At 36.9% G+C, this 21,154-nt stretch overlaps 1 protein-coding gene across 1 annotated transcript in view; it reads right to left on the bottom strand.

The window, feature by feature from the left end:
• The window catches only part of CFAP91 (cilia and flagella associated protein 91), an 85,635-nt gene that overhangs the window by 55,212 nt on the left and 9,269 nt on the right, over positions 1-21,154 (bottom strand). Inside the window, exon 6 of the mRNA XM_045785102.2 lies at positions 1,108-1,289. Within this exon, the coding sequence (XP_045641058.2) occupies positions 1,108-1,289 (182 nt within the window). The remainder of the gene's footprint in view (positions 1-1,107; positions 1,290-21,154) is intronic.

Here is a 21,154-nt window from a genome sequence, read left to right on the forward strand (position 1 = left end):
TGTGTGTGTGTGTGTGTGTGTATGTGTATATATATGTACATATATGTGTATGTACATATGTACACATATACGTATATATACATACATACACACACTAATAAACACATAACCAATATATATACTCATATATATACACTAATACATATTTAAATTCAGAGCAGAAGGGAAAAGTTTCAGCATATTTTTAATCTGTCATCTAGGTCTGAAAGTAGAGCTTATGCTTTCAAGTATGTTTGTCAAGAATGCTTCATCTGAATTCGTAAGGTGAGCCAGGAAATAAGAATCAAAACTAGAGCTCAGATATTAACGTCTTCATTGTCTATGACACAGACTTGACCACAGCAAATCATCACAACTGGGAAACAAAGGTAATCTCATTTTAATAAAAATCATTCCAGTGTACCAACTATCTCCACCGCCTGGGAGGAGCTGGCCTCTCTGGCTCTGTTTCCCAGCTACAATCAAGTGAGTTCAAGAAGCTAATGTCTAGTCATTTCCAAAAGCCCCTTTCCTTATTAGTTTTTCTAATTTCACATAATATAGACCTAGGTCAGATTTTATTGCATTCTAAGAGTGAATTTCTGAACCTGAACATAGTAGCATTTCAGAGATAACACCAAAAGAAATCACTCAAATCATCCAAAAGGGTATGTAAGAGAGCTTTGATAAATTGCAAGATATTTTGGCCAGGTAAGAAAATACTGTTACATATGGTGGAATACACATTCAGTATTATATACTCAAAAAAGATTTATGTGTAAAGAGGGAGTAAGGATTGCTCAATGAAAAGGAATTGATTCACTAGAAAACCAATGTGTGTGGGGGGATGAGTAGTCAGCAAATAACCACAAAATTAAGCTGAAATAGAACTTCAGCTTCAGGGATAAAGTATAATAGGACTCCTTACAATGGAAAGGGTATACCTCTCTTTGAACAAAAGTATCAGTAGAAGTATGAGTCTATGAGGTAGCTCTGCTGAGCAAGACATTTTAAATAGTAACACTTTATACCACAGTTGCCTCTAAGCACATCATTTCCAGGAACTCAAAAGCACGCACAGTTATCAGGACAGGCATCCTCAAATATTCAAGCCAATTACCAACTCACCCCAAGTAAGCGCAGCCAGGGTCAAGAGTTCAGGGATTGAATCCTGACATACTACATATTCTGGAGAATATGGATCAGTCTGAACTTCAGCATCCCGATAATCAGTCTGAGTACCCACAGTATACTTTGAAGGTACGGGAGGGTACTTAGCAGAAGTAGGAGGGAAAATATATGCCTCTGTCCTAAAAGGGAAAATTATTATAAAAATTAAAACCTGATCCAATCACTTAGAATACTATACAGTTAAGTAGAAATAAATCTTTAGCTTCACTAAGCCCATTCCCCCTTTAAACATGCACAAATTCATGAATCCAGTGTAACCAGGATTGTGCCCAAGTATCTTGAGAGAACTGCCTTGTTAGTCTCACCTCTACCAAGAAACTGAAGGGATAGAAAAGCCCAGGTCTACTCACAAAAGTACCTGTTTATCTGTGTATCACTGGGTGGGACTGTAGTATAAAACTATAAAACCTAGATTCTAGGATGTCATACAGTTCCTTCTGAACCTGTTGGGAATTTCTACTTCTTGGTTTCTTTTTTCTCTGCTTTTAGTTATACAACCAAATTTAACTGTTTCCCTCTAGAAATTCAGGAGCAGAGAAAAGAGAAGAGATGCTTTCTGATTTTTTAAAAAGGCAAGGTTCTTTCAAGATAGATGACTCAATAATTAGTGCTAGGATTACTTGGTTATCTTTGGAAAAGTTACCTCATCCCTTGGACAAAAATTAATTACAGATATTTTAAGGCATTTAATGTAAAAATGAGACTACAAAAGTACTAACAGGAAACGTAAGTAAATATACCATCTTTGAGTCAAAGTCTTTTTCAGCATGGCTAAAAAGCCAGAAACTATAAAAAGAAATGATCAACAGAGTTAAGGTTAAGTTGAAACTTCTATAGCTCAAAGTATTATAAACAAATTTAAAATATGAATGGCACACTTAGAAATAGGATGTGCATGGGGGCGCCTGGGTAGCGCAGTCGTTAGGCGTCTGCCTTCGGATCAGGACGTGATCCCGGCGTTCCGGGATCGAGTCCCACATCAGGCTCCTCCACTGGGAGCCTGCTTCTTCCTCTCCCACTCCCCCTGCTTGTGTTCCCTCTCTCGCTGGCTGTCTCTCTGTCACATAAATAAATAAAATCTTAAAAAAAAAAAAAAAAAAGAAATAGGATGTGCAACATACATGATAAAAGTTAAACAGCCTTTCTATACAAAAAGCCCTTGTAAACCAGGACGACAGTAGTCTGTACTGTCAGTACAGTACATCAACACCAACAGAAAAATGGATAAAGAACAATTCACAAAAATGAAAACTTCTAACAAACATATGAAAAAATAATGAACATAACTAGTAATCAAAGAAAAGTAAAATAAAGCTGCAAGATGCTGTTTTATTACATCACATAAGCAAAGATTTAAAAGATTGAAAATGCCCAGCATTGATGAAGGTGTAAAGAAACAGGCGGCTCAGAAACTGTTGATTGAAATACAAATAGACATAACCTAACGGGTAACTTAGCAATATCTATCTGACCTTTAAAATACTATTTTGCCCCAGCGAATGTACTCCTAGGAATTTATTCTAGGAAATAACTGGACAAGTGTACAGAGATATATGCAAACACATTCACGAAGTCTGATGTGTAAGAATAAAAACAAACTCTTTTTTACGGCCAAGTTTAAAAAATGGTTGTACCTGAGGTTATTAGGCATCGACCTTGTACCCATATTTTCATCTTTTTTTTTATTCTGGCTATTTTTAAGTACAGAAAAAAATTTTACATTAATTCATTTAAACATATGTCTACTCTTAACATAATTTTTATAACAAGTATATTTTTATATACAATTTTTATAACAAGCACATATGCTTTCATGGTCTAGTTGCAGTGCTTTTTTTCTTTTTTTTTTTCCTAAGATTTTATGTTTAGATGTCCATCAACTGATGAGTAGATAAAGATGTGGTATATACATGCAATGGAATATTACTCTGCCATCAAAAAGAATGAAATCTTGCCATTTGCAATGACATGGATGGAACTAGAGTGTATTACACTAAGTGAAATAACTCAGAGAAAGACAGATACCATATGATTTCACTCATATGTAGAATTTAAGAAATAAAACAGGTGAACATGGGGAAGGGAAGGAAAAATAAAATAAGATAAAAACAAAGGGGGCACAAACCCTTAAGAGACTCTTAACTACAGGGAACAAACAGAGTTGCTGGAGGGGAGGTGGGTAGGGGGATGGGGTAATTGGGTGATGGGCATTAAGGAGGGCATGTGATGTAATGAGCACTGGGTGTTGTATGCAAATGATGAATCGCTAAATTCTACCCCTGAAACTAGTAATACAGTATATGTTAACTTACTTGAATTTAAATAAAATCTAAAAAATAAAATAAAATAAAGATTTTATTTTTAAGCAATCTCTGCACCCAATGTGGGGCTCAAACTCACAACCCCAAGATCAAGAGTTGCACCCTCCACTGACTGAGCCAGCCAGGCACCCCAGCAGTGCTTTTTTCTTTTACTTTTTGAGTTTGCTTCCCTTAGTATCTTTTCCTCCCTTATCCACCTACAGCAGTACCTTCTCTGTATATCCTAGATCTCGGATATACTTGAATTATCCTTGAATCTTGCTGTATTTTTATACACCCTTATTTTTCTACACTCACACAAATACACACATATAGAGGATTATTTTATTGTTTTGCTAACATGGAATCACATTATAAATACATTTTTGCATCTTGCCTTTTTAAACTAAACCATACTTAATGAGACTCTTTCCAATCTATTCATGTGGCTCTTTTTCAAGAAAGATTAAACTTAAATGATCACCACCAATAGAAAAACAAGTTAAAAAAATATGGCACACCTGTAATGGAATTTATGCAGCTGTTAAAAGTAAAAATGTGACCAGTATTTATAAACATACAAAAATGTCCATGATTCAATGTAAAGTAGGAAAAAGGCAAACTACAAAGCAGTCTATATGTACAACGGGAGTACATTTTTATGTTTAAAAACTGTGTTTTGTGCATAGAAAATGCCTAGGTGGATATACAGCAAAATAACAATTATTTCTGGATAGGATTAGAGAATTTTTTCATGTTTATAGTTTTCTAAATTTTCTAATTTTTTTTTAACCTCAACATGTACTACTATTAAAATACGGAAATAAAAACAATATGGCCATTTCCATTTAAAAGAAAATATGTTTTCTAGTTGGTAGAAGAATTGTTAAATTACATAAACAAAAAAACTAAATATAATGGCAAAAAAGAGAAAGATCTCCATTTTAAAAAATAGTCAAAGGCAATGGGAACTGTTTATATATAGGCCAAACATACAGAGCTTAGCTCTAAGAAAAATGCACTTCAAGTCAGCTAGAAAGAAGCACCTACTTGGAAGTTCAACCTGTAATGAAATAGTACTTTAAATTGTTATTACTGCTGAATTCTATTGGTATTCATTTTTTCAGCAGCTGCTATGAATTTCTAACTTATGTAGATAATTTAGATATTTGTAATTTATGTTTTCAGCAGAAATTATTTGACTATAAAGATTCTAGTTGAGAAAATAACTTCAAATCAGCTTTTAGTTTAAATTAGTTTGAATCAAGAGAATAAATTGTTTTCCACATTAAAAATTACACATTTGAACCATCTGATCAAATATGCTAAGATTATGATAAAGCTTAATGAATCCTTCTAAGTTTTCTGATGACTTAGATCCTTCTAGGTGAATCAGAGGAGAGGATGCAAAGGGGGAATGCTACTTTGACAGAAGTCCTACGGTAACTTAACACAGTTTCTTTCCTAACTAACTTGTTATTTTTCTCCAACCTATTCTCTTTTCCTCCATTCCAGCTGGTTTTAGGGGAGAATAAACTGAATAAGAAAGAACAGTGATCTCTTTCCTACCTATCCCCAACTTCAGTCAGGACTCAAAAATGAGAAAGACCCCATTATCTGCTTCTTATCCGGCTTGAACCCTGGATCCCATCCACAGGCTCACTGGTATCCTCACAGCACCTACTGCTACTCTGTTCCCTCCATCCAGACCCTTCCTCCTCCATGACTGCACAGGCACCAGGAGTGTGCATGGTCTGCCATACCCCCTTCTAGATTTTACTTTCCAGGCCCAACAAAACTAAACACAAAGAGGAGTTTCACAAAGTAGCAAACCCTGTTCTGTAATTATGAACTCTAATAAAGGTTTGTGTTTTTTAAAGACTTAATGTTTTTGGAGCAGTTTTATGTTCACAGTAAAACTGAGGGGAAGGTACAGAGATTTCCCATATACACTTTGCCTCCACACATGCATAGCCTACTCCATTATCAATATCCCTCACCAGAGTGGTACATTTGTTACAACTGAGAAACATACATTTACACATGATAAGCTCCCCATAGTGTACATTAGAGTTCACTCTTGGTATTATACATTCTATGGTTTGGACAAATCCTTTCAATATATAGTATACATATATAATAACATCTGTCCACCATTATAGTATCATGCAGAGTATTTTCCCCACCCTAAAAATTCTCTGTGCTCCTTCTATTCATTCATACCCCTCCAACCCCTGGCAATCAATGATCCTTTTATAATCTCCATAGTTTTGCCATTTACAGAATGTCATATAGTTGGAATCATACAGTATGTAGCATTTCCCGATTGGCTTCTTTCTCTTAGTAATATGCATTTAAGATTCCTCCATGTCTTTTCATGATTTGATAGCTCGTTTCTTTTTTGTGATGAATACTATATTACATTGTCTCATATACCATAGTGTATCCATCAACCTGCTAAAGGACATCTTGGTTGCCTCCAAGTTTTGGCATTTATGAATAAAGCTGCTATAAATACCTATGGTAATGTGCAGGTTTTGTGCAAACATAAGTTTTCAACTTCTTGGGTAAACACCAAGGAGCATGATTGCTGGGTCATATAGTAAGAGTATGTTTAGTTTTATAAGAAAACAGCCAAACTGTCTTCTGAAGTGGCTGTAGCATTTTGTATTTCCCACCAGCAATGAATGAGGGTTCCTAGTGCTGGTGTTATCAGTGTTCCAGATGGTGGCTATTCTAGTAAGTACATAGTGACATCTTATTATTGTTTTAATTTGCATTTCCCCAATGACATATGATGTAAAGCATCTTTTCATATGCTTATTTGCCATCTGTAGATCCTCTTTGTGAGGTGTCTGTTAAGGTCTTTGGCCCGTTTTAAAATCAGGTTGTTCTTTTTCTTATTGTTGTGTTTGAAGAGTTCACTACATAGTCTGAGTAACAGTCCTTTAGCAAGTATGTCTTTTGCAAATATTTTCTGTCTGTGGCTTGTCTTCTCATTCTTTTGACATTGTCTTTTGTATAGCAGAAGGTTTTAATTTTATTTGTTTTCTTTAAGCTTTTACTTAAATTCCACTTAGTTAACACACAGTGTAATATTGGTTTCAGGAGTACAATTTAGTGATTCATCATGTACATATAACACCCAGTGCTCATCACAACGACTGTCCTCCTTAATCCCCATCACCCATTTAACCCATCCCCCTGCCCACCTCCCCTCCAGCAACCCTCAGTCTGTTCTCTATAATTAAGTCTGTTTTATGGTTTGCCTGTCTTTTCCCCCCTATGTTCATCTGTTTTGTTTCTTAAATTCTGCATATGAATGAAATCAAATGGTATTTGTCTTTCTGACTTACTTTGCTTAATAGATAATACATAATAATGCATAATACACTCTAGTTCCATCCATGTCATTGCAAATGGCAAGATATCATTCTTTTTTAAACATTCCATTGTGTGTGTGCGTGTATACATATGTGTGTGTGTGTGTGTGTGTGTGTGTGTGTGTGTGTGTGTGTGAGAGAGAGAGAGACAACTTCTTTATTCATTCATCAGTCGATGGACATTTGGGCTCTTTCCATAATTTGGCTGTTGTTGATAATGCTTCTATAAATATCAGGGTGCATGTATTCCTTCAAATCAGTATTTTTGTATCCTTTGGGTAAATACCTGGTAGTGCAATTGCTGGATTGCAGGGTAGTTCCATTTTTAACTTTTTGAGGAACCTTCATACTGTTTCCCAGAGTGGCTACGCCAGTTTGCATTCCCACCAACAGTGCATGAGGGGTCCCCTTTCTCCACATCCTCACCAACATCTGTTGTTCCCTGTGTTGTTAATTTCAGCCATTCTGACAGGTGTGAGGTGGTATCCCATCATGGTTTGATTTGCATTTCCCTGATGATGAGTGATGTTGAGCATCTTTTCATGTGTCTGTTACCACCTGGATTTCTTCTTTGAAAAAATGTCTATTCGTGTCTTCTGCCCATTTCTTAACTGGATTATTTATTTTTTTGGATGTTGAGTTTGATAAGGTCTTTGTAGATTTTGGACACTAACCCTTTATCAGATATGTCATTTGCAAATACCTTCTCCCATTCCACAAATTGCTTTTTAATTTTCTTGATTGTTTCTTTGCTGTGCAGAAGTTTATTATCTTGATGAAGTCCCAATAGTTCTTTTGGCTTTTGTTTTCCTTCCCTCCAGAAACATGTCTAGTAAGAAGTTGCCGAAGCCAAGGTCAAAGAGGTTGCTGCCTGTGTTCTCCTCTAAGATTTTGATGTTTTCCTGTCTCTCATTTAGGTCTTTCATCCATTTTTAATTTATTTTTGTATATAAGAAAATGGTCCAGTTTCATTCTACTACATGTTGCTGTCCAGTTTTCCCAACACCAACTGTGGAAGAGACTGTCTTTTTTCCATGGGATATTCTTTCCTGCTGTCACAGATTAATTGACCATATAGTTGTAAGTCCATTTCTGGGTCATCTATTCTGCTATATTGATCTATAGATCTGTTTTTGTGCCAGTACCATACTGTCTTGATAACTACAGCTTTGTAATATAATCTGAAGTCCTGAATTGCGATGCCTCCAGCTTTGCTTTGCTTTTACAAGATCGCTTTGGCTATTCAGGGTCTTTTGTGGTTCCATACAAATTTTAGGATTGTTTGTTCTAGCTCTGTGAAAAATGCTGGTGGTATTTTGATAGGGACTGCATTAAATGTGTGGATTGTTTGGGTGGTATAGACATTTTAACAATATTTGCTCTTCTAATCCATAAGTACTGAATGCTTTTCCATTTCTTTGTGTCTTCTTCAATTTCTTGCATAAGTGTTCCATAGTTTTCAGAGTACAGATCTTTTACCTCTTTGGTTAGGTTTATTCTTAGGTATCTTGTCTTTGGTGCAATGTAAATGGGATTGATTCCTTGATTTCTCTTGCTACTGCTTCATTATTGGTGTATAGAAATGCAACAGATTTCTGTACACTGGTTTTGTATCCTGCAACTTTACTAAATTCATGTTATCAGTTCTGGCAATTTCTGGGTGGGGTCTTTTGGATTTCCTGCATAGAGTGTTATGTTGTCTATGACTAGTGAAAGTTTGACTTCTTCCTTGCTGATTTGGATGCCTTTTATTTCCTTTTGTTGTCTGACTGATGAGACTAGGACTTTCAGTACTACTTTAAATAACAAAGATGAGAGTGGACATCCCTGTTTTATTCCTGACCATACAGGAAAAGCTCTCAGTTTTTCCTCATTGAGGACATTAGCTGTGGGTTTTTTGTATATGATGTGGAGGTATGCTCCTTCTATCCCTACGTTGTTGAGGGTTTCTATAATGAATGGATGCTGTACTTTGTCAAATGCTTTTTCTGCATCTATTGAGAGGATCATATGGTTCTTTTCCTTTCTTTTATTAATGTGGTACATCATGTTGATGGATTTGAACCACCTTGCAGCTCAGGAATAAATTCCACTTGTTTGGGGTGAATAACTCTTTAATGTACTGTTGGATTCAACTTGCTACTATCTTGTGAATTTTTACATCCATATTCACCAGGGATATTGGCCTGTAATTCTTTCTATTCAGGTTTTTCTCTGGTTTTGGAACCAAAGTAATGCAGGCCTTGTAGAATGAGTTTGGAAGTTTTCCTTCCATTTCTGTTTTTTGGAACAGTTTAAGAAGAATAGGTATTAACTCTTCTTTAAATGTTTGATAGAATTCCCCTGGGAACCTGACCCTGGACTTTTGTATGTTGGAAGATTTTTTTGATCAATGATTCAATTTCTTTGCTGTTTATAGGTATGTTCAAATTTTCTATTTCTTCCTGCTTCGGTTTTGGTAGTTTATAAGTTCTACGAATTTATCCATTTCTTCCAGACTGCCCAATTGGTTGGCATATAATTTTTCATAACATTCTCTTATAATTGTTTATATTTCTGTGGTGTTGGTTGTAATCTCTCCGTTCTCATTTGTGATTTTATTTATTTGTGTCTTTTCTTTTTGATAAGGCTGGCTAGGGGTTTATCAATTTTATTAATTCTTTCAAAGAACCAGCTCCTGGTTTCATTGATCTATTCCGTTTGATTTTTTAAATTTCTGTACCATTTATTTTTGCTCTAATCTTTATTATTTCCCTTCTTCTGTGGGATTTAGGCTTCACTTGTTCTTTTTCTAGCTCCTTTGGGTATAAGGTTAAGTTGTGTATTTGAGATTTTTCTTTTTGATGTAGGCCTACCTTGCTACATACTTCCCTCTTATAATCGCTTTTGCTGCATCCCAAGGGTTTTGAATTTTTTTTTTTAATTTGACAGAAATAGACAGCCAGCGAGAGAGGGAACACAAGCAGGGGGAGTGGGAGAGGAAGAAGCAGGCTCCCAGCAGAGGAGCCCGATGTGGGACTCGATCCCGGAACGCCGGGATCACGCCCTGAGCTGAAGGCAGACGCCTAATGACTGCGTTACCCAGGCATCCCTGCATCCCAAAGGTTTTGGACCAGCATGCTTTCATTTTCATTTGTTTCCATGTATTTTTTTATTTCTTCTTTAATTTTCTGGTTAGCCCATTCATTCTTTAGCAAGATGTTCCCTAACCTTCATGTATTTATGGTCTTTCCAAATTTTTTCTTGTGGTTGACTTCAAGTTTCATAGCATTGTGGTCAGAAAATATTCATGGCATGATCTCAATCTTTTTGTACTTGTTGAGGCCTGATTTGTGACCTAGTAATTAATCTATTCTGGAGAATGTCCCATGTACACCCGAAAAGAATGTGTATTCTGCTGCTTTAGGATGAAATGTTCTGAATATATCTGTTAAGTCCATCTGGTCCAGTGTGTCATTCAAAGCCATTGTTCCCTTGTTGACTTTTTGCTTAGATGAGCTGTCCATTGCTGTAAGTGGGGTGTTAAAGTCCCTTACTATTATTGTATCATTATCAGTGAGTTCCTTTATGTTTGTTATTAATTGTTTTATATATTTGGGTGCTCCCAAGTTGGGGGCATAAATATTTTCAATTGTTAGATCTTTTTGGATAGGCCTCTTTATTATGATACAATGCCCTTCTCCAACTCTTTGTTGCAGTCTTTGATTTAAAATCTACTTTATCTGATATAAGTATGGCTACTCTGGCTTTCTTTTGATGTCCATTAGCATGATAAGTGGTTCTCCATCCCCTCACTTTCAGTCTATAGTCGCCTTTAGGTCTAAAGTGAGTCTCTTGTAGGCAGCATACAGATGGGCCTTATTTTTTTTTATTCATTCTGACACCCTATGTCTTTTGATTGGAGCATTTAGTCCATTTACGTTCAGAGTGATTATTGTTAGATATGAATTCAGTGCCATTGTATTACTTGTTTTGTCCTTGTTCCTGGAGATTTCCTCTGTTCCTTTCTAGTCTTCCTTACTTTTGGTCTTTCTTTCCCACCCAAGGAGTCCCCTTTAAAATTTCTTGCAGGGCTGGTTTAGTAGTCATGAACTCCTTTAGCTTTTTTTGTCTGGGAAACACTTTCTCTCTCCTACTCTGAATGACAACCTTGCTAGACAGAGTATTCTTGGCTGCATATTTTTCCCCTTCAGCACATTGACTATATCATGCCACTCTGTTCTGGGCTGTCAAGTTTCTGTGGATAGGTCTGCTGCTAACCTTATTTGTCTTCCCTTGTAAGTTAGTGACTTCTCTTGATGCTTTTAGGATTTTTTCCTTATCTCTGTATTTTGCAAATTTTACTACAATGTGTCTTGGCGTTGGCAAGCTTTTTTTGATTTTGATGGGAGTTCTCTGTGCCTTCTGGATTTAGATATCTGTTTCCTTCCCTAGATTAGGAAAGTTTTCAGCTATAATTTCCTCAAATAAACCTGCTGCCCCTTTTTCCTTCTCTTCTTCTTCTGGGACTCCTATGATATGAATGTTATATGCTTTGTGGAGTCACTGAGTCCCCTAAGTCTACATTCATGATTCAAAATTTTTCTTTACCTCTTCGTTTCAGCTGCATTATTTTCCATAATTTTATCTTCTATATCACTTATTCATTGTTTTGTCCATCCTTGTGGTCATTACATACAGTCAGTTTTGTATCTTGGTTATAGCATTTTTTAATTTCAGCCTGACTAGTTTTAGGTCTTTTATCTCTGAGGTAAGGGACTCCTTGGTGTCTCCTATGCTCTTCTCAAGCGTAGCTAGTATCCTTATGGTTGTTGTTTTAAATTCTGGATCAGGCATATTACTTATATCTGTTTCGATTAGATCTCTAGCATGACCTTTTCTTTTTCTTTCTTTTGGAATGAATTCCTCCGTCTTGGTATTTGTTTAGGTCTCCATCTTCTTCTCTGTGTTAGGAAAGCCTGTTATGTTTCCTTCTCCTGAGAGTAATGGCTTTATGAAGAAGAGGTCATATGCTGTCTAGGGCCTAACACTTCAAGAAGTTTCTCTAGTATATGCTGTGTGCACTCTGCTGCTGTGTTCTGGCTACTCTTTCCCTCAGGTCAGTCCTCTGAAGAGTTTCACCTTGCCTACATTGGGGACTGTTTGAAACTTGGCCAGAGTGTGGCAAGTTTTAACTATGTGTGCTCTGGTCTGCTTATTAAAAGAGACCTGATGCTTTGTAGCACTCTTTGGTCAGTAGACTTGGTGTATACAGGGGGATTATGCTGGTCTTCTGGGGGAGGGGCCCACAGCTCAGGTTCTCAGGCACACTTGCCCGAGTAAAGAAGCACCTGCAGAGTGGAGGGGGCAGGGCTTGGTGTAAGCAGTTTATGCTGCCACCATTGGCTTGTGCTGCTTACTCAAGTTAGTTTATGCTGAGGGGCCGGGAAGGGAAATGGCACCAGCCCTCTCCCTCATCCTGGAGGGGGGAGATTGTGTCCACCACTGTCTCAGAAGCCCTTACTGAAGAGCAAACAATCTCCCCTTGTGTGTCCCAGGTGTCCCTCAGATCCCTGCCTTCACCCTGTGTCTGGGTGTCTGCCTACCCAGCATTGCAGGGCACCTGTGTTTTATCCCAGGCAGGCCGCCTGAGTTTTACAGCTCCAAACTTTAGGGACCTGGCGTGGCTTGGACCTGCGCATTGGTCGTCTGGGGAAGGGTCTTGCCACACTGGTGCTGGTACAGGTTTGTCTCAGAAATAGCATGAACACACAGGAGTTTGGAGTAAAGGGAAGCAAAAAGCCAGTGTCCATGTTAGCCACCCTCAGGGGATGTCTGTGTCTATGCTAAGGGGTGGAGGAGCATAATGGTGCCTGCCACCTCCTTTTTCCCTGGAGAAGCAATTCCACTCCTCCCAGATGCACTCCAGGAAGGGGGAACCATCTCTCCCAGTGCATCCCAGGGGATCCTCAGGTCACACCATCTGCTCCCAGGCTCTCTGCTCTCCTTCTCCACAGGAGCACTGCAGCACCTACTGGGCTCCACACTGGCCACAGCATGGGACTCTAAAACTCCAGTCTTTGAGTTCTGTTGATTGTAAAAACTCATGATAATCAGCCCCTCTCATTTTCCCAATCAATGGCTTTGGGGAAATGTTCTCCTTGTGTGATCCCCATGCAACACCCCCACCTTGCCTCTCTTCATGATCAGGGCTCCCTCCTCTCTGCAGCACCTGCCATCCCTTTCTCCCCCACATCACATCTCCACACCTCCAACCTTCCTCCACGTGGCCTTTTCTCTCCCTCTGGTTGTGCAGTTTGTTCTGTCAGTACTCAGACTTCTTGGGTGTTCAGAAAAATTTGATATTTATCTAGCTGTGTTCAAGGGATAAGGTAAGCCTAGGATCCTCCTATTACTCTGCCATCTTTGCTCAAAAACCAGAAGTTTTTAATTTTAATAAAGTCCAGATTATCCATCATTTCTTAAAAGGATTGTACCTTTGGTGTTATAGCTAAAAAGTCATTGCCATACCCAAGGTCATCTAAGTTTTTTCTTGTTATCTTCTAAAAGTTTTACAGTTTTGCATTCTACATTCAGATCTGTGATTCATTTTGAATTAATTTTTGTGAAGGGTGTAAGGTCTGTGTCTGGATTGATTGATCTATTTATTTTGCATGTAGATGTCCTGTTGTCCCAACACCATTTGTTGAAAAGACTATCTTTGCTCCATTGTATTATCTTTATTCTTTTTGTCAAAGATTAGTTGATTATATTTATGTGGGCCTACTTCTGGGCTCCCTATTCTGTTTCACTGATCTGTCTATTCTTTCCCCAGTACCACTGCATCTTGATTACTATAGCTTTATAGTAGGTCTAGAAGACAGGTAGAGTCAGTCCTCCAACTTTGTTCCTCTCCTTCAATATCGTGTTGGCTATTATCAACACATATTGACTATTCATATAAGCTCTAGAATCAGTCTGTTGATATCCATAAAATAACTTGTAGGGATTTTGACTGAGATTACATTAAATCTATTGATCAAGTTGTGAAGACTTGACATCTTGACAATATTGAGTCTTCTTATCCCAGAACATGGAATAACTCTCCATTTATTTAGTTCTTCTTTGATTTCTTTCATCGAAGTTTTATAGTTTTTTTCCTATAGATCTTGTATATATCTTATTGGATCTATACCTAAATATTTCATTTTTTATGGTAATGTAAATGGAACTGTATTTTTAATTTTAAATCCCGCTTGTTGCTGGTATATAGGAAAGCAATGGACTTTTGTATATTAACCTCGTATCCTACAGCCTTATTATAATCACTTATTGGTTCCAGTTTTTTTAGTCCTTTTTTCCCCTGATTTTCTACATAGATAAACATAGCATCTGTTAACAAAGACAGATTTCTTCCTTCCCAATCCATATAACCTTTAGTTCCTTTTCTTGTCTTATTGCATTAGCTAGGACTTCTATGATGTTGAAAAGGAGGGGTGAGAGGGGACATCTTTGCCTTGTTCCTGATCTTAGTGGAAAAGCTTTGCATTTCTCATCATTAAGTATGCTGTAGGTTTTGTACATGTTCTTCATCAAGTTGAGGAAGTTTCCTTCTATTTCTAGTTTACTCAGAGTTTTTATCATCAACAGTATTGGATATTGTCAAATACTTTTTCTGCCTCTATTAACATGATCATGTGATTTTTCTTGTTTAGCCTGCTAACATGATGGATTACACTAATTGATTTCCAAATGCTGAACCAGCCTTGCACCAGCCTGGTCATGGTGTGTATTTCTTTTTATACACTGTTGGATTTGATTTGCTAATATTCTGTTGAGGATTTTTGTGCCTATGTTCATTGATCTGCCATTTTCTTTTAATGTCTTTGTCTGATTTTGCTTTTAGAATAATGCTGGCCTCATAAAGTTAGAAAGCATTCCCTCTCCTTCTATTATCTAAAAGAGATTGTAGAGAATGGTATTATTTCTTCTTTAAATGTTCAGTAGAATTCACCGGCAGACACATCTGAGTCTGGTGCTTTAGGTTTTGGAAGGTTATTAATTATTGATTTAATTTCTTTAATATATATATAGGTCTATTCACATTGTCTATTTCTTCTTGTGTGAGTTCTGACAAAACTCTTTATCCTAAAATATCTTGAATTATTTTGTGTCCTTCAAGTAATTATTTTCTTTAAAAAAAAGATTTTATTTATCAGAGAGCAGAGTGAGAAAGAGAGCATGAGTGGGGTGGGGGAGGGGCAGAGGGAGAGGGAGAAGCAGGCTCCCTGCTGAGGAGGGGGCCCAGGCTCAATCCCAGGATCATGAACCAAGCCAAAGCCAGATGCTTAACCAACTGAGCCACTCAGGTGCCCCTCAAGTAATTAGTCTTTTTATCTAGGTTATCAAATTTGCAGGCATAGTTATTCTTTATGTTTTTAATGTGAATAGAACCTGTAGTGATGTCCTTTCTTTCATTTCTGATATTAGTAAGTTGTGTTCTTTTTTTTTTTCAGTTATCCTGGCTAGACATAGTGGTCTTGTTGAAGAACCAGCTCTTGGTTTTGTTGATTTTTTTCTACTGATTTTCTTGATCAATTCCATTGATTTATGCTCTCCTTATTATTTCCTTTCTTTTGCTTGCTTTGGATTTAATTTGCTCTTCTTTTTCTAGTTTCCTAAGGTGAAAGCTTAAATGATTAGTTTTAGTTCTTCTTTTCTAATACATGAATTCAATGCTATAAATTTCCCTCTAAGCACTGCTTTCAATGTACCCCACAAATTTTGATAAACTGTATTGTCATTTTCATGAAGTTCAAAATATTTTTTAATTTCTGTTGAGATTTCTTCTTTCTCCCTTGTGTTATTTAGAAATGTATCATTTAATCTCTACATATTCAGGAATTCTCTGTTATCCTTCTGTTATTAATTTCTAGTTTAGCTCCACTGTGGTCTGACAGCAGACATTGTATAATTTCTATTTTTTCACATTTGTTAAATTGTGTTTTATGGCCCAGAATGTAGTCTATCATGGTGAATGTTCTATGTGAACTTGAGAAGAATGTGTATTCTGCAGTCATTAGATGAAGTAGTCTCTGGATATCAATTATATGCAGTTGACTGATGGTGTTGTTGAGTTCACCTAGGGCCTTACTGATTTGCTGCCTGATAGATGTGTCCATTTCTGCTGGAAGGGTGTTAAAGTCTCCAACTATGATAATGGATTCATCCATTTCTCCTTGTAATTCTATTAGTTTTTGCCTTACGTAGTTTGACCTGTTTTTAGGTGCATACACATGAAAGAATGTATGTCTTTATGGAGAACTGAGATTTTTATTATTATATAATGCTTCTCTTTATCCCCAATAATCTTCCTTGCTTTGAAATCTGCTCTGTTTGAAATTAGTATAACTACTGCAGCTTTCTTTTAATTAGAGCTGGCATAATGTATTTTTCTCCACTCATTTACTTTTAATCTATAGGTGTCTCGGGGCACCTGGCTGGCTCAGTCAATAGGGCATGCAACTCTTAGATCTTGGGGTTGTGAGTTCAAGACCCATATTGGGCATACAGTGTACATTTAAAAAAAGGGGGGGACACATTACGGGGCACCTGGCTGGCTCAGTTGGTGGGGCTTGTGACTCTTCAGCTCAGGGTTGTGAGTTCAAGCCCCACACTGGGTGTAGATATTATTTAAAAATAAAACCTTAAAAAAATCTATATGTGTCTTTATATTTAAAGTGGGTTTCTTTAAAAAGAGAGAGAAAGAACAAGAAATAGACTCTTAACTATAGAGAACAAACTGATAGTTACCAGAGGGGAGGTAGCTGGGACGGGGGGGGGGGGTGGGGGGGTGGGGAAATGGGTGAAATAGGTGATTGGGGATTAAACTGTAAATTTATCATGCTGAACGATGAGTAATGTATAAAACTGTTGAATCACTATATTGTACACCTGAAACTAATATAACATTGTATGTAACTATACTGGAATTAAAATTTAAAAACTTAATAAAAAAAATAAGGTGGATTTCTTGTTGACAAAATATAGTTGGTTCTTGTTTTTTTGATCTATCTTGACTGTATCTGTCTTTTAATTGGTACATTTAGACCACTGATGGTCAAAGTGGATTAATATTTTATTATTAATTTTTTTTGGATTAATGTCTACTATATTTGTTACCATTTTCTATTTGTTGTCCTTGTTTTTTGTTTCTATTTTGTCTTCTACCATTTTTCTGCTTTTTGTGGTTTTAGTTGAACATTTTATATAATTTCATTTTATCTTTTTTTAAGTATTATCAGTTATTAAGTATTATCAGTTACACTTCCTTTTTTGCTTTTTTTAATTGTTGCTCCAGAGCTTGCAATATGCATTCAAAACTAATCCAAGTCCACTTTCAAATAACACTGTATTGCTTCATGGGTAGTGTAGCTACCTTATATAATAACAAAAAAATCCTAATTCTTCCCTTCCATCTCTTTATCATTGCTGTCATTCATTTTACTTATATATAAGCATACATAAGCATACACACACACACACACACACACACACACAGAGTTGACCCTTGAACAACACAGGTTTTAATTGCATGGATTCACCTATACATGGATTTTTTTCATAAATACAGTACAGTGCTGTAAATGTATTTTCTCTTATGATTTTCTTAACATTTTTTCTCTAGCTTACTTTATTGTAAAAAAATATAGTATATAAATATAATAACATACAAAACATGTATGTGTTAATCAACTGTTTATATTATTGGTAAGGCTTCCAGTCAACAGTAGGCTACGAGTAAGTTAAGTTTTGAGGGAGTCAAAATTATGCATGGATTTTCTAATATGTGAGGGTGAGTGCCCCTAACTCCCATATTTTCAAGAGTCAACTCTGTGTGTATCAACTGTATATACGTTTCCAAACACATTGTTGCTATCATTTTGAACAAACTGTCAACTGCTGCATTAAAAAAATAAAACTTTTCATTTTACCTTCATTTATTCCATCTTTTCTTTAAGCATATCCAAGTTTCTGACCTTTATTATTTTCCTTTTCTCTAAAGAACTTCTTTAAACATTTCTTGTAAGGCAGGTCTAATGGCAACAGATTTCCTCAATTTTTGTTTGTCTGAAAAAGTTTTTATTTCTCCTTCACTTTTGAAGGTAATTTCATAGGATACAGAATTCTAGGTTGATTTTTTTTTTCTCTCAACACTTTAAATTTTCACTTCTTTCTTGCTCACATGATTTCTGAGAAGTCAGAAGTAATTCTCATCTTTGTTCCTCTAGAAGTTAGGTATTTTTGTCCTCTAGATTCTGTCAAAATGTCATCTTTATCTTGATTTTCTTTAGTTTGAATATGATATGCCTCAGTGTACTCTTTTGGCATTTATCCTGCTTGGTGTTCTCTGGGCTTCTTAACTCTGTAGTTCAGTGTCTGACATTAATTTGGGGAAATCCTCAGTCATTATTGTTTCAAATATGCCTTCTGTTCCTTTCTCTCTTTCTTCATCTGGTATTTCCATTACACATTTATTATATTTTTGTAGTTGTCCACAGTTCTTGGATATTCTGTTCCTTTTTTCAGTGTTTGTGTCTTTATTCTGTTTTCCAGTTTTATAGCTTTCTGTAGTTATATCTTCTAGCTCCAAAATTCTTTCTTAAGCTGTGTCCAGCGTCCTAATGAGCCCAGTAACGGCATTCTTCATTTCTGTTACAGCATTTTTTATTTTAGCATTTTTTTTAGTTAAGATTTCCTTTTCTCTGCTTACATTGTCTATCTGATCTTGCATGCTATCCCCTTTATCCATTAAAGTCCCTTAGCATATTAATCATAGTTGTTTCGAATTCCTGATCTGATAATTTATCTGCCATGTCTGGTTCTAATGCTTATGCTGTCTCTTCAAATTGTGTTTTTTGCCTTTCAGTATGCCTTTTAATTTATTTCTTAACTGCTACACATAATGTACTGGGTAAGAAGAACTACAGTAAATAGGCCTTTAGTAATGTGTTGGTGAGGTGGGGAGGAGGGGGAAGATAAGTGTTCTATTGTCCTATGATTATGTCTCAGTCTTTTGGTGAGCCTATGCATATGGACTGTGAATTTCTTAAGTGTTTCTCAGTTTTTTCTCCCCCCGCCCAGGTGAGGCAGGATGGCTCGAGGAGGCTAGAATTGTACATTTTCCTTCCCCCAGGTCAGTTAGGCTCTAATAATACCCAGCAGGTTAGGCTCTGATTATCTAGTTTCTCCTTATAGCTGACCTTGTGAAGAACAGTGCTCTCGCATATTTCAAAATGGTTCCCTTTCCACTCCCCCTACCAGAAGCACGAGGGGATATTTTTCCAATATTTACTGTGAGAACCTAGTTGAGATCCTGGAGGTAAATCTCACAAAACTGTGGGAGCCTCAATGACTAGGTCCCTCTAGAATTTTAATTTTCAGAGCCTCCAGCAATTCTTCAATTATTGTTCAGGTTTTCTTACCTGGACTTGGTTTCTGGAGTGGTTTCCACTCATGAATCTCTGGGATTCTGGGAAGCCATACCTTCTTGTAACCTGACTCTCTAATCTTAGGGAAGCAGTTTGCCCTGAATCCTCCCCTTTCTTACAGATCCAAGAAAAGTTGTTGCTTTTTCAGTTTGTTCAGCTTTTTACTTGTTGTTAGCAACTGCCAAGCTCCTTACATGTGGAACTAAAAACCACCACTGAACTTTTTAAAAGTACTAACTTTTTATCCTTTTCACCAAGATGCTTACATGAATCCAAAGGAAAGACTCCAACAGCTAACCATGAAAGGGTATGGCTGGAGAAGGCCAGCTGGTCCCCAGACAAGTCTATCCCTGCTAACATAAAGTGGATTATCCTCATTGCTCAGAAATTCAACCCTGCCGGAATTCCAGAGTTGACTTCATTCAGGAATACTGACTAATTCTTTAAAAACTTCTAAGAAAGACAGAGAGTATCTAAGATGTCAACTGTTATGGTTTAATTCTTATAGGGAATCTCTCATATCACATTTAGAGAAGAAGAGGCTTAGTGTTCATCACTGTAGACCTTGGAACTCCCCACAATTAAACAACTTTTAGACCTGATGTAATTATTAGCTCCAAAGTAGGTGATCCAGTAAGCCTGCTTTTAAAGAATTATCAAAGGTATCTATAGGGATCTACCAATCTCATATGTTCCCCTTTTCTCATACAGAGCATTTCACTGAAAACAAGGCTGCAGCTGTCCCCGAGTAAAGTGACACCACACAAAGTTGCTCTCTTTGGGGGGAGGGCAAGAAATCTATTCTCCATCTATATAAGAGCCAAAGGTATCCACAGTCTTAAAAAATCAGAGGAGAGGGCTGCCTGGGTGGCTCAGTCGGTTAAGCATCAGCCTTCAGCTCAGATCATGATCTTGGGATTGAGCCCCGTGTCAGGCTCCCTGCTCAGTGGAGAGTCTGCACACCCCGCACCCTCCACCCCCGCCCTGCTCATGCATAATAAATAAATAATCTTTAAAAATGAATCAATAAATTATCAGAGAATTGGATCATAACAGGCACTTATCTTAAGGATTACAGACATTTGATAACATATATTCTATTCATAAAATGCTGTATCATTAGGGTACCCTTTAAATGCTTGTTTGAAAGCCAAGCCCTATCTAAATTTCTGCTCAGAAATCCGAGACCTTAAAAAAGGGTTCTTTTCCTGATCATTTCATTTTTTTCTCTTATACACACATTAAGTTATACTGACACAGGAAACAGTATAGCCCTAAACAAGACTGGAGAACTGCACATTCATCCCAGATTCGGGGATGTTCTTTACTTCTCTCTCACCTTGGTCCACTCCTCTGTGGGACAGAAACCATGTTCTATTGATCCTTGTATATTAAATTACCTTGTGTAGATTAGATGATTATTAAATTATGAAATTCCAATACTCAAAAACTATTTCATAACTGATTAGTTTTCTCGATAAAATTGTTGAAGAGCTGTTGCCAAATAACTATGTGTTTCAGGGAAGCAAAAGAGGATATTTTTTTTTTTTTTTTTTTTTTTTTTTAAAGATTTTATTTATTTATGTGACAGAGAGACAGCCAGCGAGAGAGGGAACACAGCAGGGGGAGTGGGAGAGGAAGAAGCAGGCTCATAGCGGAGGAGCCTGATGTGGGACTCGATCCCGGAACGCCGGGATCACGCCCTGAGCCGAAGGCAGACGCCTTAACGACTGCGCTACCCAGGCGCCCCCAAAAGAGGATATTTAAAGCATTTTTTAACTTTTCTTTTTACCATAATGCATAATAAGAAAAACATTTTACATTATAATTA

This window comes from Ursus americanus, chromosome 4 (assembly GCF_024610735.1).
Source record: "Ursus americanus isolate L20-20 chromosome 4, mUrsAme1.1.p, whole genome shotgun sequence".
Classification (NCBI taxonomy): Eukaryota; Metazoa; Chordata; class Mammalia; order Carnivora; family Ursidae; genus Ursus; species Ursus americanus.